Genomic DNA, 25,293 nt, shown 5'->3' with positions numbered 1-25,293 from the left:
CCCCGCCATTCACCACTAAGTGAGTTACACGCACAAATACCCTGCCATGCACCACGAAGTCAGTTACACGCACAAACACCCCGCCATTCACCACTGAGTTACACAACACAAATACCCCGCCATTCACCATAAAGTGAGTTACACGCACAAATACCCCGCCATTCACCACGAAGTGAGTTACACAGCACAAACACCACGCCATTCACCACTAAGTGAGTTACACAACACAAACACCACGCCATTCACCACGAAGTGAGTTACACAACACAAATACCCTGCCATTCACCACTAAGTGAGTTACACAACACAAATACCCCGCCATTCACCACGAAGTGAGTTACACACACAAATACCCCGCCATTCACCACGAAGTGAGTTGCACACACAACTACCCTGCCATGCACCACAAAGTGAGTTACACACACAAATACCCCGCCATTCACCACGAAGTGAGTTGCACACACAACTACCCTGCCATGCACCACAAAGTGAGTTAAACAACACAAATACCCCGCAATTCACCACGAAGTGAGTTACACGCACAAATACCCTGCCATTCACCAAGAAGTGAGTTACACACACAAATACCCTGCCATTCACCACGAAGTGAGTTACACGCACAAATACCCCGCCATTCACCACTAAGTGAGTTACACAACACAAATACCCCGCCATTCACCACGAAATGAGTTAAACACACAAATACCCTGCTATGCACCACGACGTAAGGTACACACACAAATACCCTGCCATTCACCACGAAGTGAGTTACACAACACAAATACCCCGCCATTCACCACTAAGTGAGTTACACACACAAATACCCTGCCATTCACCACGAAGTAGGTTACATAACACAAATACCCCGCCATTCACCACGAAGTGAGTTACACACAAATACCCTGCCATGCACCACGAAGTGAGTTACACACACAAATACCCCGCCATTCACCACGAAGTGAGTTACACGCACAAATACCCCGCCATTCACCACGAAGTGAGTTACACAATACAAATACCCCGCCATTCATCACAAAGTGAGTTACACACACAAATACCCCGCCATTCACCACGAAGTGACTGTGACGTCACCACGGCGCCTGTGCCAGGCCAGCTGCACTTTGAAGCCACGTGAAGTGTCGACGGATCGCTAACAGGTGTGGGGACAAACTCAGGTGCCATGGGTTGGCTGAGAGATGGCCGTTAGATGCACACCAGCTGCACCCCCTATTGTGCCAACTTGCTGCATTTTATGCGCCCGGTGCTCCGCTCCTTGTTGTGAGCGTCGCTCCTCTGCCCTCCGTTTTTTCGCGAGGGCAACTGCCTCCAACTGCCAAGCACACACCCACCACACAACCGCACACGCGATCACATGTAACCCGCCCACACCCCACTACCAGTCTCCTCACTGGCGCACAATCACCACCCAGCGAAGGAGCGCGTGCGCGGAGCCAACTCATTGAGTTCAGTTTTTTATTGAGCTCCGCGGAGTACAAATCTCATAGAAAAACCACGCGGTAGTGGCGGCTATGGCCGCCACGTGCGGCACAACAGCTGCCCACAGCCAGCCCCTCGCACCACTCACTCACTCACAATCCACTCCCCACTCAAATAGCTAACCGATTACAAACCACCCCCCCCCCCCCAATCCATTAAATCGCTCAATCAGCTCCCCCATTCCCTGCCTCCACCTTCTATCGCGAACTCATTCCCCACATCTATTCCATCCTCCTCCCTGCCTCGCTCCCTTCAACCCCCAAGCCCTCTATTCAATCCATCACATCCTATCGCTGCTCCAATTCCTACATTCCCAACCCTAACCCTCTCACCACCCACTCTTTCCTAACCCTCTTCACTCTCACCCCCCCCCCCCCGCTCGATCCGTCCCTACGTCTTCCAACACGTGATTCCCCGTCAACCCCATCACCGAGCCTCATGGAGACTGTAGCCTCCGCGTACAAAAACACTCGTACACACGTGTACACCCCACTCATACGTGTACACCCCACTCATACGTACACACACCAGCATGCAGACAAGACAAAGTCGTCCCCCCCCCCCCTTGCACCCACGTGTAGCCTTAACAGACCGTTGGGGCAAGTGCTGTTAGCGAGCACCTATGAATGCCGGAACGGCACACGATGGGGTGGGTGGCCAGCACCGCGCCCAGCCGCCTTTGTCTCCCCAGTGGCGGTGCTTTTCCACACCGCAATAGAAAACTATTGTTTAAGGCCGAGTCGACATAGGGGAGGGCCAGTCAAGATAATCGCTGCAGTTGGCCGTGAGCGGGAATCCAACAAGGGTCTTTGGCGGGTTTCGGAGCGCAGCGCGCTAACCACTGCACCACTGCGCCACCGCCACCCGCGGGTAACACACACAGAGACGACCACGCACATACACGGACCCGCTCGACGTTCAAACGTGCAGCCTTTGTGCGGTGGCCCGCATTCAATCTGGAGAGAATCTCGTGGCGCCCGTGTAAGGGGATCCAATGGCAGTGACCCTGCCCTGCCCAGCCAAGCGGGCACACAACGGGCCAGGCCGCCTCGCACGCAGTCACGTGTGCGGGCCACGTGCATCACACACTTAGGTCGATCCAGGTACACCTGCAATCGCGTGTTCGTCACGTGTAACGCACGCAACTCTTGGCGCACGTGATGTGTACGTCGTGTGTGTGTAGCACGTGTATCCAGCACGTGCACATCGCAACGTGTGACGTCGTGGTGTCCACGTGAAGATCGGAATCGCACGTAGCCAGCGTCTGGTGGGCCAAGATGGATCCACACGTGGGGAAGGAAGGGGCGGCTGAGTAACACTGGTACGGAGACGCGTCAACCCGCACACTCACCGGCATACTCCCTCACCGCAAACTCATCGGCACACTCACCGCACACTCACAAGCACACTCACATTCACGCCACTCATTACTCGTGTGCTTGCACGCAAATTGACCTTCCACAAGAGTGTGGCGCACATTAGTGAGGTCACACACCAAAGCGTACGCGCACACACACCGGCAGGTTTACACATTAGTGCGCGCGCGGGCGCACACAGTAGTGAGCTTACAGACTAGAGAGTGTGCACACCAGCTCACCGACGAGGTGAGCTTACACACTGGTGAGTCCACACACCTGCTCGAGTGTGCAAAGCTCTTAACCCTAAGCCTAACAGAGCCCAAATGTCATGGCTAAAGTTAGTTTACACACACATGCGCACACACACGTGCACGCATACACGCGCACATATGCACGCACGCACGTGTGCACACTTCAGTGAGGAGGCAACGTGGTTTATGCACAGATCAGTGAGGCCCTCCGAGCCACAGCCCTAACGTGGGCCTCGAACCTTTACCTCCTCACAGGAGGCTAAACCAGGCGGGGGGAGGAGGGGGGGGTGAGGGCCGCCCGCGAATGGGTTAGTTGTAGTTAGATACAAACCAGCTGAGGGTATGTGGTGGTGGGGGGAGATCAGGGCTGTGGCTCTCGGTCTGTTGAGTAAATTCACGAAAAAAATATTTACGAAAGCAAAAATCTCAACGGAGCAAGGAGCTTTCCCTACACGGCGAGTCCAGAGACTCGGCAAAGGTTTTAATAATTTAACATTGTTCCTGATGAACAACCCCAACTTAGCACGTGTTCAACCGGGGCACGGCTGGGGGCCCCTGGCCCTAAACGCAGGCCCAGGGCAGCTCCAAGTGTAGCCCAGGGGGCAGGGCTGGCGGAGATTTATATCGGAGACGCTCATCCCCAAACGATTCCGACCTCTTGGCGAGCCCAGGGCACAAGAGCCGACACGGCAGTTGTAGTAACTCCATCGCCGCCACCACTACCAACCACTAGCAATGCCACCGCTATTACTACCACTGCAATCGGCATCACCTCTAATCACCGCAGGCACTGCACTTAAAACTCGAACAGAAGTGCACGTGTAATTGAAGGCTGTCGTGTTGGTGGTGGTTGCGGGAGTGGAGACGTTTTCCGTATCTGGGCAGTGTGCTTATGACAGGTAAGGTTTGGCAGTGGGGGTCTCACTCCTAATCAATCGGGCAGCATTATATTTTCATCAACAGCGTAACGCTGTTGATCCACACGAAGCTTCGGGTCTTCTCTATGCTTGCAAATCGTGGACCCCTCTAATGGAACATGTGGGCAAGTTTGAAAACCTTCAGGCTGACCTGCCTAAGATCCACCGTGGGTTTAACCTGACTGGATTGTGTGAGGAGCTCGCGATTCCTTGAAAGATCTGGACACATTTCCATCAGTGAGCTCGTCCAGCAGGCGAGGCTGCGTTGGCGTGGTCACGTAGCCCGCATGGCCCAGCCACCGCATGCCCAAGAGGCTTCTGTTTGGCCGGATAGAGGGGGCTTAAACGGGAATGGCACCGACTGGAGAAGAGATGGAGCTGATGCGGCACAGGAGGACGTGGAGCTGAGCGGACTTGCCGATGAACGGTACCAGCGGTGTCAAGATCGGCCTCTGTGGAGGAAGCTCGTGAAGGACGCTACTGGGCAGTTGGAGGCAGTCGCCCTCCAGCAATAACGGAGGGCGGAGGAGCGACGCTCACAATGAGTGGAGCGCCGGGCGGCTAAAACGCAGCAAGTTGGCACAGTAGGGAGCAAAGGTGGTGCATCTACCAGTCATCTCAGTCAGTCAACATATGGCACCTGGGTCTGTCCCATGACCTCCTGCCAGCGCGCCTTCGACACTTCACGTGGCATCAAAGGGCACCTAGCCTGGAGCCATGGTGACGTCACCACCACTTAATGGCAAAAGGTTGCTGTTGGTAGTGATGGTAGAGGTAGTGGTCATGGCAGTGGTAGTGGTGATAGTGGAGGTGATGGTGAAGTAAGAGGTGTTGGTGGTAGTGGTGTTGATGGAAGTCGCTTGTATAACAAAGAGCGGGGCGAGCGACTGGCTGCGGCGTTCACAGCCGCTGCATTCATGCCGCCGACAGCGGCGGTGGCGGCTAACACGGGGAGAGCTCATGCCAACTCAGCTCGCCCGCGCCCGCACACATGTGTGTGTGTGCCCGTGTTGTTTTGTTTGTTATTGCGCACGGGCGCGTTGTGTAACCCCCCCCACCTCCGCCGCTGCTCTATTGCGTAACAATGCGTGCGGTCTGCAACAGCTGCTGCTGATGAGATTTCTCCTGCTACTAACACTGCTGCTGATGATATTGCTGCAGTGGATGAGAGCGATTCGCATCATACTGCTGCTTCTTCCACTGCTGCTCTTCTTGCTTTTGGCTACAGCTTCTACAGCAGCTCCCGCTGATGCTTTTGAACGAAGCAGGTGACGATTGCTGTGTAGACCAGTATCCTGGACTCTCCTTAGCCTCTCGATGTGAATAAATACAGTCCTTAATTACAGCACCTAAACAACTTAAATATGGATAATACTCTCAGCGTGGGGAAGATGCCCACAGTGTGGAGTTTCAAGAGGAGTCGAATGATCAGCGTTGAGAACGGCCTCGTGGAAGCGGATATCATAGAGCTACCTCTGAGATCTCTTCTTTCAAACGACCTCTGGTCCACGCTGAATGGGCCCCGTGGAAGCGGATATCATAGAGCTACCTCTGAGACATCTTCTTCTTCAAACGACCTCTGGCCCACACACAGGAGGGAGGGGGGAAGGGGGGGGGCGCCTCGCGAGCTGCGCTGGCCTGGCAGTGGAAAAAGTAGGCATGGCAGGACCGACAGGCTGGGCGCACGCTCAGCAGGCGATCCACTCCAGGAAATACAATGGACCCCCTTCGCTGAGGGTTTGGTACCGCAGACGAGCGTGGGGCGATCGCGCAGGTCTGGGGGTGAAAGTCGTCACGCCGATCAGCGCTGAATTTGGCGACGGTGCGACGGTGAATGCAGGGAGCGGTCGCAGGAGCACAGAAACACCGCACCCAGATTCTGCCGTACGGGGTACTGTCCGTAGCGTGACCTGTACCACCTGTTACGACGCACGGCAGTCACCCGTTTAAGCGCGTGTGGGTGCGTGCGTGCAGGAACGTGGGCGGGTGGGTGCTTGTGTGCGTGCATGTGCCTGGGTGCGTGTGCCTGGGTGCCACCACTGCCTCGTCTGCCCCACCAACTTCACGGTGTGTGTCCGTGTGTGCGTGTATGCGCGCATGTGTGTGTGTGTGCGTGCGTGCGCGTGCGTATGTATGTGTTCGTGTGAAGTACAGAGGCGGCGCGGGGGAGCTCTACGGTCACGGTAGGCTCCGTACGGAGCTGCCGGCGGGACGCTCACCGCCACGCCGCCCCTACCCCTACGACCTCAGCGTGGCGCGCAGCGCCAGCGGCGACGGCCGGCCCAGTGGTGCCGGCGATTGCGGCGACGTCACCGGCATCGACCACGACGCCGGGGAGCCGGATTCGGTATCCGGAGTTCGCCGCTCTTCTTCCTCTTCCTCCTCCTCTTCCTCCTCCTCCTCTTCCTCCTCCTCTTCCACGCCGATGTGTGGTGTGGTCACCGGTGCCAGCCCCATGTGAGCCATCAGGTAGCTGCGCAGGATGAGGCAGTGCTGCTGGTGGTGGTGTGGGATCTTGTCCATGGGTTTGGGGTCCAGGTCGAGCACGGAGACGGAGAAGCGCAGAGGAATGGCGCCCTCGCTGTCGCCCACGTACATGGGGGGGCGCTCATCCGCTGCTTCGGCCAGGGGGCTGAGTTGTTGCGATTTGGAGGTGGGGGGTGCGGAGGCAGAGCAGTGGAGGGGGTCTTAGTGGCATCAGCGGCAGTGCTGTCATAGAATTAATCATTATCATCATCTTCAGCAGCAGCTTTGTTATAGAATTCATCATCAGCAGCATCTTTGTTATAGAATTCATCATCAGCAGCAGCTTTGTTATAGAATTCATCATCATCATCAGCAGCAGCTTTGTTATAAAATTAATCATCAGCAGCAGCTTTGTTATAGAATTCATCATCATCATAAGCAGCTTTGTTATAGAATTAATCAGCAGCAGCATTGTTATATAATTCATCATCAGCAGCATCAGCAGCAGCTTTGTTATAGAATTAATCATCAGCAGCAGCTTTGTTATATAATTCATCATCATCAGCAGCTTTGTTATAGAATTAATCATCAGCAGCAGCATTGTTATATAATTCATCATCATCATCAGCAGCTTTGTTATAGAATTAATCATCAGCAGCAGCTTTGTTATAGAATTCATCATCAGCAGCAGCTTTGTCATAGAATTCATCATCATCATCAGCAGCGTTGTTATAGAATTATTCATCATCATCATCAGCAGCAGCCTTGCTATAGAATTCATCATCAGCAGCTTTGTTATAGAATTCATCATCAGCAGCAGCTGTGTTATAGAATTCATCAGCAGCAGCTTTGTCATAGAATTCATCCTCATCATCAGCAACGTTGTTATATAATTATTCATCATCATCAGCAGCAGCTTTGTCATAGAATTCATCATCATCACCATCAGCAGCGTTGTTATAGAATTCTTCATCATCATCATCAGCAGCAGCGTTGTAATAGAATTCATCATCATCAGCAGCGTTGTTATAGAATTTATCATCAGCAGCGTTGTTAAAGAATCCATCCTTATCAGCAGCGTTATTATATAATGCATCATCATTAGCAGCATTGTTAATGAATTAATCATCATCAGCAGCGATGTTATAGAATTTATCATCAGCAAAAAAATCAGCAGTTTTGTTATAAAATGCATCATCAGCGGCAGTTTTGTTATTTAATTCATCATCAGCAGCGTTGTTAAAGAATTCATCATCAGCAGCAGCGTTGTTATATAATGCATCATCATTAGCAGCATTGTTAATTAATAAATCATCATCAGCAGCGATGTTATATAATTTATCATCAGCAAAAAAATCTGCAGTTTTGTTATAAAATGCATCATCAGCGGCAGTTTTGTTATATAATTCATCATCAGCAGCGTTGTTAAAGAATTCATCATCAGCAGCAGCGTTTTTATATAATGCATCATCATTAGCAGCATTGTTAATGAATTCATCATCAGCAGCAGCGGCGTTGAATTCATCATCAGCAGCAACTTGCCACTCTCTCTGCACCCACCCACACCTCTCATCCACCATCAGTGTGGGTAGCAGCGGCATCAATGTATCAATACCACCAACACCACCACCAGCAGCATCACGAGCGGTATCACCACCAGCAGCAGCATCATCACCACCACCACCACACAGCATCACAAGCAGTATCAATACCACCACACAGCATCACAGTATCATCATCATCATCACCACACAGCATCACAGTATCATCATCATCATCACCACACAGCATCACAGTATCATCACCATCACCACACAGCATCACAGTATTATCATCACCACCACCACACAGCATCACAGTATCATCATCACCACCACCACACAACATCACAGTATCATCACCACCACACAGAATCACAGTATCATCACCACCACACAGCATCACAGTATCATCATCATCATCACCACCACCACACAGCATCTCAGTATCATCATCACCACACAGCATCACCACCACCACATAGAATCACAGTAGCATCATCATCACCACACAGCATCACAGTATCATCATCACCACCACCACACAGTATCACCACCACCACCACCACACAGAATCACAGTATCATCATCATCACCACACAGCATCACAGTATCATCACCACCACCACCACCACACAGCTTCACAGTATCACCACCACCACACAGCATCACAGTATCACCACCACCACACAGCATCACAGTATCATCACCGCACAGCATCACAGTATCATCAACACCACCACACAGCATCAAGTATCATCACCACCACCACACAGCATCACAGTATCATCACCACCACCACCACACAGCATCACAGAATTATCACAGTATCATCACCACACAGCATCACAGTATCATCATCACCACCACCACACAGAATCACAGCATCATCACAGTATCATCACCACCATCACCACACAGCATCACAGTATCATCACCACCACACAGCAGTATCATCACCAACGGTATCATCAAAGACAAAGATCCCTGACAGCCGTAAGAGACTGAAGGGGCAAGTGCTGTCAGCGAGCACCTATGAAGGCCGGAACAGCACACGAGGGGGTGGGTGGCCAGCAACACGCCCAGCCGCCTCTGTCTCTCCAGTGGCGATGTTTACTACACACCGCACCTGGTACTCATTTGAGGCCGAGTCGACCTAGGGGAGGCCCAGAATAGTTTCAAATAATCGTCACTGGTGTTGGTCGTGAGTGGGAATCGAACTCAGGTCGCCGGTTTCATAGAGCTGGGCACTAACCACGACACTGTCGCTCACCACAACCACCATCACCACCACCATCATTACCACCATTGGCGGAGCCAGTAGGGGGGGTGGGGATTTCGATCGGATCATTGGGGTTTATTAGTAATAAATCGGCATTTTGCGATCTGCACTGCCATTATTATGTGCCAGGGACTCTATGAGATGACAGGACAATAGTCTAGGTCCATAATTGGCAATAAGTAACGGCAAAGCAGTTATAAGTGACTCAGAATTGTGCACAGTTGCGTATACAGTCCACGACTTCCCTGAAGGCATTCACCTTCAGCGAGCGCGATGGCAATCACACAACGCTGTTCGAATTTGACCCTCGATCGATGGCTGCGCCATCGCCGCACACGCGTCGAATAAAAAGCAAGGGACAAGTCCTTACTTACTAACAACTCCTTAATTACTAACAACTCCTTACTTACTAACAACTCCTTACTAACAACTCCTCTATCATTTTTCATTGCTGGAGGGGTTGCCCCCCTTACCTGAAATCCTGGCTCCACCATTATCACCACCACCACCATCACCATCATTATCACCACCATCATCACCACCACCATTATCATCATCATCACCAACACCACTACCATTATCATCATCACCACCACCACCACCACCGCCATCATTATCACCACCACCACCATTATCACCATTATCATCATCATCAGCACCACCACCACCATTATCATCATCATCATCATCACCAACACCACCACCATTATCATCATCATCACCACCACCACCGCCATCATTATCACCACCACCATTATCACCATTATCATCATCATCAGCACCACCACCACCCCCACCCCCGTACTTGCCCGTGTGACGCCCCGCTGGGCGCCACCGCGATCATCACCGACACGTCCTTTGCCGTCATGGAGACCAGATATTGGCGGATCTGCACGTGGCAAGCGCCACCACACGTGGCACATGTGGCACGCACGTGGCACCCACACGCACGCACAGCAAGACACGCGCTAGATTGCGACACCCGCGAGACGGAGACATCGTGAGCAGCGTGCAAAGACAAAGATCCCCCGCATAGCCCGAACAGACCGTCGGGGCAAGTGCTGTTAGCGAGCAGTACCTATGAAGGCCGGCACAGCACACGAGGGGGTGGTTTTACAGCACTATGCCTGACCGCCTTCGTCTCCCCAGTGGCGATGTTTAAACACCGCATCAAGTACTCATTTGAGGCTGAGTAGTCCTTGGGTAGGCCCAGAAATGGTTCAGATAATCGTCACCGGTGTCAGCCATGAGCGAGAATCTAACTCGGGCCGCCGGCTTCGAAACGCGGCGCACTAACCACGACACTATGGCTCCCCAGCACTCACACACATTCACACGCAATAAACAAAAGAAAAATATCCCCTGGATAGCCATAACAGACTGTTGGTGCCAGTGCCGTGAACGAGCAGGGCCTATGTAGACCGGCATGGCACACGATGGGGCGGGTGGCAAGCACGATGCCAATACAAACACACGCACAAACGACACACCCTGCTGCCTTTGTCTCCCCAGCACAAATGTTTTTCCACACCGCTCCACAACCTCAGGCACCGCATCAGCGAATCTCTTCATCCGGCGCATGCCGCGCCCATTTGGCTGCTTGGACATGCGGTGGCTGGGCATGTGGTGGATGGGCATGCGGTGTTTGTGACCCAGCCAACGCACACACGCCCACACATACACACATGGGTAGCACCGTAGTTACAGAAGTGCTGGTCTTACGGGTAGCGCCGGTGTTACGGGCGGCGAGGGTGTTACGGGTGGCGAGGGTGTTAGGGGTGGCGACGGTGTAATGGGTAGCAAAAGTGTTACGGGTGGCGAGGGTGTTAGGGGTGGCGAGGGTGTTACGGGTGGCGAGGGTGTTACGGGTGGCGAGGGTGTTAGGGATGGCGAGGGTGTTACGGGTGGCGAGGGTGTTACAAGTGGCGAGGGTGTTACGGGTGGTGAGGGTGTTACGGGTGGCGAGGGTGTTAGGGGTGGCGAGGGTGTTACGGGTGGCGAGGGTGTTACGGGTGGCGAGGGTGTTACGGGTGGCGAGGGTGTTACGGGTGGCGAGGGTGTTACGGGTAGCGACGGTGTTACGGGTGGCGAGGGTGTTACGGGTGGCGAGGGTGTTACGGGTAGCGACGGTGTTACGAGTGGCGAGGGTGTTACGGGTGGCGAGGGTGTTACGGGTGGCGAGGGTGTTAGGGGTGGCGAGGGTGTTACGGGTGGCGAGGGTGTTAGGGGTGGCGAGGGTGTTACGGGTGGCGAGGGTGTTAGGGGTGGCGAGGGTGTTACGGGTGGCGAGGGTATTACGAGTGGCGAGGGTGTTACGGGTGGCGACGGTGTTACGAGTGGCGAGGGTGTTACGGGTAGCGACGGTGTTACGAGTGGCGAGGGTGTTAGGGGTGGCGAGGGTGTTACGAGTGGCGAGGGTGTTAGGGGTGGCGAGGGTGTTACGGGTGGCGAGGGTTTTACGGGTGGCGAGGGTGTTACGGGTGGCGAGGGTGTTACGGGTGGCGAGGGTGTTACGAGTGGCGAGGGTGTTAGGGGTGGCGAGGGTGTTACGGGTGGCGAGGGTGTTACGGGTGGCGAGGGTGTTACGGGTGGCGAGGGTGTTACGGGTGGCGAGGGTGTTACGAGTGGCGAGGGTGTTACGGGTGGCGAGGGTGTTACGGGTGGCGAGGGTGTTACGGGTGGCGAGGGTGTTAGGGGTGGCGAGGGTGTTACGGGTGGCGAGGGTGTTACGGGTGGCGAGGGTGTTACGGGTGGCGAGGGTGTTACGAGTGGCGAGGGTGTTAGGGGTGGCGAGGGTGTTACGGGTGGCGAGGGTGTTACGGGTGGCGAGGGTGTTACGGGTGGCGAGGGTGTTACGGGTGGCGAGGGTGTTACGGGTGGCGAGGGTGTTATGAGTGGCGAGGGTGTTACGGGTGGCGAGGGTGTTACGGGTGGCGGGGGTGTTACGAGTGGCGAGGGTGTTACGGGTGACGAGGGTGTTACGGGTGGCGAGGGTGTTACGAGTGGCGAGGGTGTTACGGGTGACGAGGGTGTTACGGGTGGCGAGGGTGTAACGGGTGGCGACGGTGTTAGGGGTGGCGAGGGTGTTAGGCGTGGCGAGGGTGCTACGGGTGGCGAGGGTGTTAGGGGTGGCGAGGGTGTTACGGGTGGCGAGGGTGTTACGGGTGGCGAGGGTGTTACGGGTGGCAAGGGTGTTACGGGTGGCGACGGTGTTAGGGGTGGCGAGGGTGTAATGGGTGGCGAGGGTATTATGGGTAGCGAGGGTGTTACGGGTGGCAAGGGGGTTACGGGTGGTGAGGGTGTTACGGGTGGTGAGGGTGATACAGGTGGCGAAGGTGTTACGGGTGGTGAGGGTGATACAGGTGGCGAAGGTGTTACGAGTGGTGAGAGTGTTATGGGTAGTGACGGTGTTACGGTAGCTCCGGTGTTACCTTGGTGATGGCGAACGCTAGGGAGCCATCGTCCCGTGTAGAGCGGTCACCCAGCCCCGCGCGGAATGCCGCTTGGAACGGCTCATCCAGCTGCGCACAGAACCTGGCGGCCGGGGGGGGGGGCATCAAGGGGTCGCAGGTGAGGTCACAGATGAGGTAACGGGGGGGGGGGGGAGGAGGGGGGCGGCACCTCCGGCACAGTCGCTCTGCCAAACCAGATTCCCGCTCACGGTCACCAACACCAGTGACTATCATCGCGTGTGTGCAAGTGTGCGCGCGTGTTAGCGTGTGTTCCCAATTGAGCGATGTGCGGTGTACTACAGTGTCCGGCCGTGTGCACCATGTCGTTAGCGTGGTGACAGGGGTGGGATGGGCCGAATCGAGCAGCTCAGCTACACACACACAAACATCCCCCGTGTAGCCTTAACAGGTTCTTTGGGCAAGTGCTGCTAGCGAGTAGGCCAGCACGGCGCACGAGCGAGTGGGTGGCCAACACCACACCCCGTCACCTTTGTATCTCCAGTACCATGTACTCACAACAACTACCCGTCATTCACCACCAAGTGGCGGTGACGTCACTACGGTGCCAGGCCAGGAGCACTTTGAAGCCACGTGAAGTGGCTGACAGGTCATGGGACGACCGGTAGATGCAACAGCTGTGCCCCCTACTAGGCCGACTTGCTGTGTTTTAGACGCCCGGCGCTCCACTCCTTGTTGAGCGTCGCTCCTCTTCCCTCCGTTGTTAGAGTGCGACTGCCTCCAACTGCCCAGCAGCATCCTTCACGAGCCTCCTCCATCGGGGGCAATCTTGACACCGCTGGTACCAGTCATCGGCAAGTCCTCTCAGCTCCACATCCTCCTGTACCGCATCAGCCCATCTCTTCTCCAGCCCGTGCTGTACCCGTCCTGCCCCCTCTATCTGGTCAAACAGAAGGCTGACCATGCGGTGGCTGGGCATGCGGGCTAGATGACCCAGCCAATGCAGCCTCGCCTGCCGGAGGTCACCGATAGGACTGTGTCCAGATCTTTCAAGGATTGGTGAGATCCTCACACAATCCATCCTGCTTGAATCCAGGATGGATCGTAGGCCGGCCAGCCTGAATGTTTCTAACTGGCGAAGATGTTCCGTTAGGGAGGTCCACGTTTCACAAGCATAGAGAGGGGAGGGCATGAGTGTGGCCGAGAAGGCCCGAAACTTCGTGCGGAATGACAGACCAGGCGGCTTCCACACAGCATTTTACACATGCGCGCACTCTCGCACGCACGCACCTGCCGGCGGAGTGCATGTGTGCCCGCACGCGCTGGTACAGGGGGGTGATGCCCTCGATGTCGAGCAGGTCGAGGCGCTGCACTGCGAGGATGCGTGCCAGCACGCTCTCCTGCGGTAGCGGCGCCGCCTCATCGCCTGCAACAACCAAGCGGGGAGAGCCGCGCGTGGCCCCTCAACTCACGGACACCTCCACACCCAACAACGACTACCCCCCAACCCGTGTAGCCTTGACAGACTGTATCATCACCACCACCACAGCATCACCAGCAGTATCATCACCAACACCACCATCACTGTATCATCACCACCACCACAGCATTACCAGCAGTATCATCACCACCACTACCACCAACACAGCATTACCAGCAGTAGCATCACCAACACCATCATCAACACAGCATCACCACCAACACCATGACTGTGTCATCACAACAACTATCACCAACACCACCATCACTGTATCATCACCACCACCACAGCATTACCAGCAGTATCATCACCACCACCAACAAAGCATTACCAGCAGTATCACCACCACCACCAACACAGCATTACCAGCAGTATCATCACCACCATCGCTGTATCATCACCACCACCAACACAGCATTACCAGCAGTATCATCACGGACACCACCATCACTGTATCATCACCACCACCACCAACACAGCATCACCAGCAGTAACATCACCAACACCACCATCACTGTATCATCACTACCACCACAACCAACACAGTATCACCAGCAGTATCATCAAAGACAATGATCCCTGAATAACCTTAAGATACTTTTTGGGGCAAGTGCTGTTATCGAGCAGCACCTATGAAGGCCAGCAATGCACAGGAGGGGTGGGTCGTCAACACCACGCCCGGCCGCCTTTGTCTCCCCAGTGGCGATTTTTAAACGCACCAGGTACTAATTTGAGGCTGAGTCGACCTAGGGCCACCAGCAGGAATCAATCTCGGGTCGCTGGGTTCATAGCACTGCGCTCGAACCGCTGCACTCCCGCTGCCCAAGCACAGCTACACACACACTCGTCGACACACACACATCCCTCTCACTCTATACACACAATACAAATATCCTGCCATTCGTCACTAAGTGACGAAGACGTCACCACGCCGCCTGTGCCAGGCCAGGTGCACTTTGAGGCCACGTGAAGTGTGAAAGGCTCGCTGACAGGAGGTCTCGGGACAAACCCAGGTGCCATGGGTTTGGCTGAGATGACTGACACACGTACACCCTCCTCTACACATACACAACAACAACCGCCAATCGCCACTAAGTGGCGATGACGTCACCACGCTTGTGCCAGGCTATGTGCACCTTGAGGCCATGTGAAGTGTCGAACGCCTGATGGCAGGAGGTCACGGGGCAGACCCAGGTGCCACGGGTCGACTGACTGAGATGACTGGCTGATGCACCACCTGTGCCCCCTACTGTGCCATCCTGCTGTGCTTTAGCCACCCGGCGCTCCGCTCATTGTTGTGAGCGTCGCTCCTCCGCCCTCCGTTGTTGTTGGAGGGCGACTGCCTCCAACTGCCCAATAGCGTCCTTCACGAGCCTCCTCCACAGAGGCCGATCTTGACACCGCTGGTACCGGTCATCGTCAAGTCCACTCAGCTCCACGTCCTCCTGTACCACATCACTCCATCTCTTCTCTAGCCCATGCCGCACCCATTTAGCCCCCTCTATCCGTCCGAACAAAAGCTGTTTCGGCATGCGGTGGCTGGGTATGCAGGCAAGAGCCTTACCTGCCGGAGGAGCTCACCGATGGGACTTTGTCCAGATCTTTCAAGGATTTGTGAGTTCCTCACACAATCTAGCCTGGTTAAACCCAGAATGCATCGTAGGCAGGCCAATCTAAATATTTCTAACTGGCGAAGATGTTCCATTAGGGGGGTCCACGTTTCGCAAGCGTAGAGAAGGGAGGGAATGACTGTGGCCGAGAAGACCTGAAGCTTCGTGCGGAGTGACAGACCAGGTAGCTTCCACACAGCGTTATGCAACCTATGAAAATATAATGCCGCTCGACTGATTTGGAGTGAAACGTCTGCTGTCAAACCAGAGCCGGTCATGAGCATACTGCCCAGGTATGGGAAACTCTCCACTCTATCCACAACTGCCTCATCACTAATTGGGGGTGGAGTGTCCGATGGTACAAAATACCCAGGCAGGTGCTTAGTTTTGGTGGGGTAAGGCCCCCCACCTCTTAGTGGCACGCTCCAGGTTTAGCAGCAGCACTTCCAACTGCTCCTCTGAGTGAGCAGCAATTACCAGCTCATCGGCATACATAACATGGTTGACCAATAGGGAGCCATCCCTTGACTGCACCCGGGCATCGCTCAGCCTCCCATTGTATCAGACGGACAGAAATATGGCATCTGTGCAGGACCGCCCTTTCCTGAAACCACATTGAGGCTCCGCAAGCATCTCCTCAGCAAGCCTGGCAAGACGATGTTGGATAATCCTTGCCAGGACCTTTCCCGGCACACTGAGGAGTGAGATGCCCCTGCAGTTGTTACAGTCTGTGCGGTCCCCATTCTTAAAGAGGGGACCACCAGGGCATCCTTCCAATCCTGCGAAACCCGTCCAGTGGTCCAGACTACACACACATACTCCTCTACACACACACATCCCTCTCAATCTACACACACACACATCCCTCTCAATCTACCCACACACACACACATCCCACTCAATCTACACACACACACATACTCCTGTACACACACACATCCCTCTCAATCTACCCACACACACACTCCTCTACCCACACACACACACATCCCACTGAATCTACACACACACACATACTCCTCTACACAAACACATCCCTCTCAATCTACCCACACACACACTCCTCTACACACACACACATCCCACTCAATCTACACACACACACTCCTCTACACACACACATCCCTCTCAAACTACTCACATACAGACTCCTCTACACACACATCCCTCTCAATATACTCACATACACACTCCTCTACACACACACACATCCCTCTCACTCTACGCGCGCGCGTGCATGCGTGTTTGTCACACACCGCTGGACGCGTGCCCCCTGCTGCGTGCGTACAGGCTGGCCTGGCAGGTCGGGGGAGGGGGGGGGCCCCCCGCCCCTCCCCCCCCGACCACGTCCACCCCGCCGGGCCCCCCCAGGGGGCTGAGCAGCGCGTGGACAATGAGGCCCACCAGGCCGCCCACCGCCCGCTCCGTCTCCGCGCGCCGCTGCCGCCGCCGCCGCTGGTGCCGGCGGGCCGGCGCGGCGGCCTCCGCGTGCGCCGCGCCCGGTGCAGGCGGCGGCGGGAAGAGCGGGCGCAGGTGGTGGGCGAGGGCGCCCAGGTCGCAGGGGCACTCCTGCTCGTCTCGGCAGCCGAAAATGAGGGTGCCGTTCTGTACGAGACAAAGACAAAGGTTACCTTGCCACCGTGTAGCCTCAGCAAACTGTTGGCAAGTGCTGTTAGCGAGCAGCACCTATGAAAGCCAGAGCGGCACACGAGGGGAGGGTGGCCAGCACCACCCAGTGGCGATGTTTACTACGCACTGCACCAGGTACTAATTTGAGGCGGAGTCGACCTAGGGGAGGCCTAGGACCTTGTTCAGATAATCGTCACCGGTGTTGACCATGAGCGGGAGTCCAACCCGCTACACTACTGCTCCGCACAGACACAAGCATAGACACACGCAGTGAGCTCTAGTCCTGGCAAGCCAGTGAGCCGTGTGGTGAGTTTAGTGCCAGTGAGCCGTGTGGTGAGTTTAGTGCCAGTGAGCCGTGTGGTGAGTTTAGTGCCAGTGAGCCGTGTGGTGAGTTTAGTGCCAGTGAGCCGTGTGGTGAGTTTAGTGCCAGTGAGCCGTGTGGTGAGTTTAGTGCCAGTGAGCAGTGTGGTGAGTTTAGTGCCAGCGAGCCGTGTGGTGAGTTTAGTGCCAGCGAGCCGTGTGGTGAGTTTGGTGCCAGTGAGCTGTGTGGTGAGCTTAGGTCCCGCCTCACCTTGAACACCCTGAAGTTGTTCTGAGAATTCTTCATGAGGCTCCTGATGGCAAAGGACATACGGCTCCCGTCCCTACAAAGCACACCGAGGCAGAGTCAGAGATCCCACCCCCCACAGAGCGGCCCCTTCCGTCGTTGGTTGGGGAGCAAACGTTTAGCAGCCAGCCCCGCTGAAGGCTGCAGAGAGACGAAGAGCTATTCTCGGTGCCACTTGTGAACGACCCAAGGCACACAGAAGTTCCCCGGGGGTTTTGGCCGTCTACAAAGCTGCTCGTGGTCCACCCTAAACCGCATCCGCTGTGCAAACCATGGCAGCAGCAGATCCAGATACCTGATGATGCACAAATGGATAATTAAAAAACTCTCCTGTAGTAGTGTGGCGACTGTGGTCATCTGGGAGAGACCGTGCAACGTACGACGACGCAACAAACTGAAGGAGAGACATCGCGGCGATGATGAAGTCAGAATTAATTCGGTCGCAGAGTCCACTCTCGCTTTCCGAACTCTGTCCTGAAGATGCTCGACGCAGCTTCGAGGGAAACGCCGCACGTATCGCGTAGCTGTTTAGACGTGGCTGTGAGAGTCGCCCTCGAACTCGCCCGCGGTAAGTGGGTGGGTGAATAAGTGAGTGGGTGGGCGGGAGAGTGAGTGGGTGAGCAGGTGGGTGAGTGGGTAAGTGGGTGAGTGACGGTGACGGCCGTGAGCAATGATGATGCGGCGTGTGCGCTCACCCCGAGTAGAGGTCGAGAGGGCAGTAATCGCTGACCTGCCGACACTTCCCGTTGGCGACCTGGGGAGAATGCAGAGGTCACGCAGAGGTCACGCAGTGGTCACGGAGCAAGCGAGGGTAGCAGGAAGTGGCCAGAGGCGGTGTGCGGCAAAGACAAAGATTCCCCGTGCAGCCTTAATCCCCGGAAAGAAAAACTAAAATTAAATAACTCCCACAAGGTCACGCGGGGGGGGGGGGGGCGTGGCACAGCTTGGCACCGGCTGCTGTAGAGTGCGGCGGTCGTGTCACCATGGTTCTCTGCGGTGAGTAACAACATCTTTAAAAACAGCGGCGCTACGTCTCTCTGAATAAAATTAACACTGAACAGCTTACGCGTTCCGAGATTCAGTGGGGGACGGGGACACCCACCCATCCTGCACCTTGCAGACGTCTTGGAACGGGAAAAAGGGGAACAGAATGTTGGGGGCAAGTGCCGTTAGCGAGCAGCGCCTATGAAAGCCAGCACGGCACACGAGGGGGTGGGTGGCCAGCACCACGCCCAGCTGTCTTTGTCTCCTCAATGGCGATGTTTACTACACACCGCACCAGTTACTCATTTGCGGCTGAGTCGACCTAGGGAAGGACCAGGACTGGTTCGGATAATCGTCACTGGTGCTGGTGGTGGCCGTGAGCTGTAATCGAACTCAGGTCGCCGGGTTCGCAGTGCAGTGTGCTAACCACTGCACTACCGGTTCTGAAAGTAACGATCCTAGCACCTCCAGCACCACGGCATCAGTACAACGCATGTGTGCACGCGTGTGCATGCATCCGGCAAAAACAACCCCCTACATCGTCGGCGGTGCTGGACGGTAATGCTGTGGCGGCTGTGAGCAATGCCACAGGGGTGGGAAGGCCACCACATCGGATACATTATAGACAGGCGTCTATGATATATCTCCAGACCAAACCCCATTTGGCAGGGCCAGGAGACTCAACCCGTACCCTCGGGGTTCCTCCAGAAACGGCAAAAAGCCATTGCGAGCGGCCACGTGGAATGTTCGAACGCTCACTCTCTCGGAAGCTGGACAGTAGAACCTGGATCTGTGTGATATTCAGGAGGTCCGGTGGACTGGTTCTGGCTCCAGTCACTATGAGGGGTGGACAGTCCTCTATTCGGGACAGGCAACTGCCAAACAACAAGGAGTGGCTCTTCTTCTGAACAGAGGAATGAAGGGGGCCTTCTGGTAGGGTCCCTGATATTTAACACGTTTTTGTTTTTCCTTCAGACTATCACTCGTTACTTTATATTCACGTTGATCGCAATGTAAACATCCCACCCTATCCAGGCAGGCCAACACATTACTTTGGCAAAACGCACCATTATAGCCAACTGGAAAGAGCAGGTACTCCCCCCACCAACCCTCCCTAACTCAGCCCCCACACCCCCCCCCCCATCACTGCAGGTATGGGCCGATGCATTGTCAAAATTAGCAACTATAAAACATCTACGTGAAAAATTAAGTGGCAGAGAGGAAGTGTATCACCAAAATTTGGAACCCCTCCACAGCCTGGTATGCAGGAGGTCATGGGTTCGAACCCGACGCCTGCTGTATATATTTGGAGTTTGCGTGTCTCTCTCTCTCTCTCCCCCGTGACAGGCGCTCTCACCTTGAGGTACTGCTGCATGCAGTAGCGGCACACACGGCGCTTCAGAGGATTCACTACACTTGTCGCGCCGGGCAGGAAGCCGCACTTGGGCTGCACCAACGCACACAGACAAAGATCCCCCGCGTAACCTTAACAGACTGTTGGGGCAAGTGCTGTTAGCGAGTAGCACCTATGAAGGCGGGAATGGCGCACGAGGGGGTGGGGTTGCCAGCACCACGCCCGGTCACCTTCGTCTCCCGAGTGGCGATGTTTTACACACCGCACCAGGTACTCATTTTTTCCCGTGAGCGGGAATAGGAACTCGGGTTGCTGGGTTCATAGCACAGTACGCCAACTGCTACACTACTGCTCCACACACACACAAAGATCCCCCGTATAGCCTGAACAGACTGTTGGGGCAAGTGCTGTTAGTGAGAACCTATGAAGGCCGGCACGGCACGGCACACGAGGGGGTTGGGTGGCCAGAACCACGCCCGACCGCCTTTGTCTCCCTAGTGGCGATGTTTACGCACCGCACCAAGTACTCATATGAGGCCGAGTTGACCTAGGGGAGGCCCAGGACCGGTTCAGATAATCGTCACTGGTGTTGGTGGTGGCCGTAAGCGGGAATCGAACTCAGGTAGCCATGTTCGTAGCGCAGCGCGCTAACCGCTACACTACCGCTGACCCGTACACACATACACACGTACACTACACGCACCTTTATCTCGATGCAGAATGTGGGGATCTCGCTGGGTGGAGGTGGTGGCGGCGGCGGCGAGGGGGTCAGCTGCTGCCCTCTGGTCGCCGGCGAGGGACCGTGCTGCGTTGGCGTCGGTGGCGCTGGTGTGGGCAGGGTGGTCCCGCTCTGCAGGCGTGTCAGGTTGGGCAGTCGCACGGCCAGGCCACTCCACTCGTCCAGGCGCGAGTCGTGCCGAGACTCTGCCGGGAAACGGCGCCCACCTCGCTCGCATCGCCGGAAACGGCTCATCACGGCTCCACACAGCTCACGGCTCGTGGGTCCTCAAGATGGCTCGATGCTCTTATAGCGCCTCGTGGCGGCTCCTCATGTCAGTGGCGAGCCATCTCCAAATGGGACCCGAGCCTCCATTCCGCTCATAACTGAAGCGACCACACCTGCCACCCCCCCACTGTAGCTGTCCATTGTATCGATTCTGCTCGCAGTCGATCCGACAGCCAGGTTAAGGGTGTAGATTGATCGGACCGCCAATCGCGGCGTCGATTCACTAGCAAGCAATGCGCACAGATCGAGCCATCACGTGACCCCCCCCCCCCTTTTTTATTGGCTCGCAGTGCATTGTGGAGGAACCACGGACGGGCAGGGAGGCAGCAGCGGCAGCAGCATCAAGCTCTGCCGTCCTCTACATACCACATCGTGAGGGCTGGAGGGGGGCTCTCCAAGGGGGCTCTCCAGGGGGACTCTCTAGAGGGGCCCTCCAGGGAGGCTCTATAGGGGGGCTCTCTAGAGGGGCCCTCCAGGGGGGCTCTCTCTAGGGGGGGTTCTTTGGGAGGGCTCTCTGGGGGGGATCTCCAGGGGGGCTCTCCGGGGGGGCTCTCAAGGGCGGCTCTCTAGGGGGGCTCTCTAGGGGGGCTCTCTAGGGGCGCTCTCGAGGGGGGCTCTCCAGGGGGGCTCTCTAGGGGGGCTCTCTAGGGGGGCTCTCCAGGGGGGCGCTCTAGGGGGGCTCTCTAGGGGCGCTCTCTAGGGGGGCTCTCTAGGGGGGCTCTTTAGGGGCGCTCTCTAGGGGGGCTCTCTAGGGGCGCTCTCTAGGGGGGCTCTCTAGGGGGGATCTCTAGGGGCGCTCTCTAGGGGGGCTGTGTGGTGCTCCTCACCGGGCCGTGCCGACTCGATCTGCACGGCCAGGCTCCGGGCAAAGCTTCGGGGCACCGACACCACCTCCTGTGGCACGGGCAGACGGGGCACAGACGGGGCACAGACGGGGCACAGACGGGGCACAGACGGGGCACAGACGGGGCACAGACGGGGCACAGACGGGGCACAGACGGGGCACAGACGGGGCACAGACGGGGCATCGCGCAGGTGAGTGCACAGGGCACAGAGGGGCAACACGTGGGTGAGCTGACAGGGCACGGACAGGAGGAGTGGGGCTAAGAGGATGGGGCATGCCTTGCAGGCCACGCATCACCGCGCTCCGTACCCCAGCATGGACGAAGTTCTTCCCCAGGAGCGGCGCCATGATGCTGCCCGTGTACATGATGGTGCTGTCTAGAACGGCAGGCAGGGCACCCAGCATCTACACGCAGGGCGCACAGGGGGCACGCGGAGAACATGCGGGGGAGTACGGGGGGCACGCGGGGGGCACCACAGGGTTACAGGTTGGGTGAGCCATGCACGCCACACCGCAGTGTGGCATGCATGGCGTCGCAACGCCACCACATCTCCAGCTGCTGAAGAGAGGCAGTCTCAGGTTGCACTGTGAGTCTATGGGTCTGTGTGTGGAGTCTATAGGTTTCTGTGTGAGTATAATGGGTCTCTGTGCATTTCTAAACGGCGAAGATATTCCATTCGGGTGGTCCACGTTTCGCGAACATGGAGAATGGAGGGCATGACTGGCCGAGAAGACCCGGAGATTCATGTGGAGCGACAGACCAGGTAGCTTCTACACAGCGTTACGCAGTTAATACAAATATAACGCCGCTCGACCTTTTCCGACTGCCACACACTCACCACCACACTCACATATTCACCACTCACCACCACTCACTCAAGACCACTCATTTACACATTCACCTTGTTGCCATGTGCGGCATTCACGGGGAACTTGAGAAACTTGAGGACCTCCTTCCCCTGCAACAACATGGTCACCACGACATCATCACAATGACATCTTCACCACGACATCCTCACATCTTCATCGTCACAACATTTTCATCATCACCACGACATCGTCACAACATTGTCACCACAACATCGTCACAATGACATTGTCACCACGACATCGTCACAACCTCTTCTTCATCACCACGACATTGTCACATTTTCATCGTCACCACAACATCGTCACCACAACATCGTCACCACAACATCGTCACAACGACATCGTCACCTCTTCTTCGTCACCACGACATCGTCACAACATTTTCATCATCACCACGACATCGTCACAACATCGTCACCATAACATCGTCACAACGACATTGTCACCACGACATCGTCACAACCTCTTCGTCACCACGACATCGTCACAACATTTTCATCGTCACCACAACATCGTCACCACAACATCGTCACCACGACATCGTCACAACACTGTCACCACGACATCGTTACAACCTCTTCTTCGTCACCACATTGTCACAACATTTTCATCGTCACCACAACATCGTCACCACGACATTGTCACCACGACATCGTCACCTCTTCTTCGTCACCACATCGTCACAACATTTTCATCATCACCACGACATCATCACCACAACATCGTCACCACGACATCGTCACAACATCGTCACCATGACAACTTCACCACGACATCCTCACGTCTTCATCGTCACAACATTTTCATCATCACCACATCGTCACAACATCGTCACCACGACATCACCATGACATTGTTACCACGACATCGTCACAACATCTTGATCGTCACCACGCCGTCACCACGACATCATTTGCAGATGAGGGATTTTACCGATTTGCGACTATTTCCAAGAACATAACCAGAATCACTGCGACGAGCCAGGGTTGCTGGACTCTCTTCAGCAACGTCACCAGGTGTGGAGGCGGCCTTAAAAGGAAAACTAATTAAATAGGCAACGTTTCAGACAATGGGCCTTCTTCACGGCACGCACGTATTTCGCACCGTGCGTAGCCAACCGCGCTAATCAGAGGTGTGGGGGGAAAGGCCAGAAAACTAAACACAACAACACGCAGTTCTAAAGAAATTAGTTTGTCAATCTAGGGGTGATTATTTAAAAGTGTGTAGCTCCCAGTAGCTTCCTAATATCGGAAGGAAGAGCATCCCAGGTGGGTGCTAACGATGAAAGTTACAAATGATATTTGTAAATATGGTTCACTTCAATCTTGATTTGAAGCTTTCGTGACTGCAGGAATCCATACTCTTTGGTTCTTTCGGTAAAGTCACGTAGGTAGAAAAATAAAATAAATCACGTCGTCCTCAGGCGGACACACGCCTGAGGACGACCGCTTGTGTTGCAATCGAAGCGTCGTGATTTATTTTATTTTATACCTACGTGACTTTACCGAAAGAACCAAAGAGTATGGTTCACTTCCATTATTAAGTCGTGCTAACACCATTGCCCTGCAGTGGTCTCGTAACCCCTCACTGGGAGCTGTTTTATTCTAACCCATCATATAAACCTGGGGTGGGGAACGTCCGGCCCGCGGGCGATATACAGTGAGGGGAAAAAGTATTTGATCCCCTGCTGATTTTGTACGTTTGCCCACTGACAAAGAAATGATCAGTCTATAATTTTAATGGTAGGTTTATTTGAACAGTGAGAGACAGAATAACAACAAAAAAATCCAGAAAAACGCATGTTAAAAATGTTATAAATTGACTTGCATTATAATGAGGGAAATAAGTATTTGACCCCTCTGCAAAACATGACTTAGTACTTGGTGGCAAAACCCTTGTTGGCAATCACAGAGGTCAGACGTTTCTTGTAGTTGGCCACCAGGATTGCACACATCTCAGGAGGGATTTTGTCCCACTCCTCTTTGCAGATCTTCTCCAAGTCATTAAGGTTTCGAGGCTGACGTTTGGCAACTCGAACCTTCAGCTCCCTCCACAGATTTTCTATGGGATTAAGGTCTGGAGACTAGCTAGGCCACTCCAGGACCTTAATGTGCTTCTTCTTGAGCCACTCCTTTGTTGCCTTGGCCGTGTGTTTTGGATCATTGTCATGCTGGAATACCCATCCACGGC

General features: G+C 55.1%; 2 protein-coding genes across 2 annotated transcripts in view; both read right to left on the bottom strand.

Moving 5' to 3' along the window:
• Positions 1-1,459: 1,459 nt before the first annotated feature.
• IPPK (inositol-pentakisphosphate 2-kinase) overlaps positions 1,460-25,293 on the bottom strand; it is a 39,173-nt gene continuing 15,339 nt past the window's right edge. The window contains exons 2-13 of the mRNA XM_076074548.1: positions 23,136-23,192; positions 22,543-22,638; positions 22,217-22,283; positions 21,087-21,307; positions 20,387-20,476; positions 18,741-18,799; positions 18,010-18,082; positions 17,066-17,414; positions 14,010-14,145; positions 12,741-12,843; positions 10,119-10,198; positions 1,460-6,655 (exon numbers count right to left, since the gene is read on the bottom strand). Coding sequence (XP_075930663.1) covers positions 6,262-6,655; positions 10,119-10,198; positions 12,741-12,843; positions 14,010-14,145; positions 17,066-17,414; positions 18,010-18,082; positions 18,741-18,799; positions 20,387-20,476; positions 21,087-21,307; positions 22,217-22,283; positions 22,543-22,638; positions 23,136-23,192 — 1,725 coding nt within the window. The 3' untranslated portion in view covers positions 1,460-6,261. The remainder of the gene's footprint in view (positions 6,656-10,118; positions 10,199-12,740; positions 12,844-14,009; positions 14,146-17,065; positions 17,415-18,009; positions 18,083-18,740; positions 18,800-20,386; positions 20,477-21,086; positions 21,308-22,216; positions 22,284-22,542; positions 22,639-23,135; positions 23,193-25,293) is intronic.
• Positions 10,205-12,735, bottom strand: LOC142931060 (uncharacterized; the record flags this gene model as incomplete). Its single annotated transcript, XM_076074413.1, has 1 exon — positions 10,205-12,735. A coding segment is annotated over one exon (1,725 nt), but the record flags the coding sequence as incomplete, so codon positions are not given.

Source organism: Petromyzon marinus, chromosome 48 (genome assembly GCF_048934315.1).
Source record: "Petromyzon marinus isolate PM22_M1 ecotype Great Lakes invasive population chromosome 48, UKy_Petmar_22M1.pri1.0, whole genome shotgun sequence".
Classification (NCBI taxonomy): domain Eukaryota; kingdom Metazoa; phylum Chordata; class Hyperoartia; order Petromyzontiformes; family Petromyzontidae; genus Petromyzon; species Petromyzon marinus.
The sequence above is the reverse complement of the archived record's forward strand: the minus strand, read 5'-3'. Positions and strand labels throughout refer to the sequence as shown.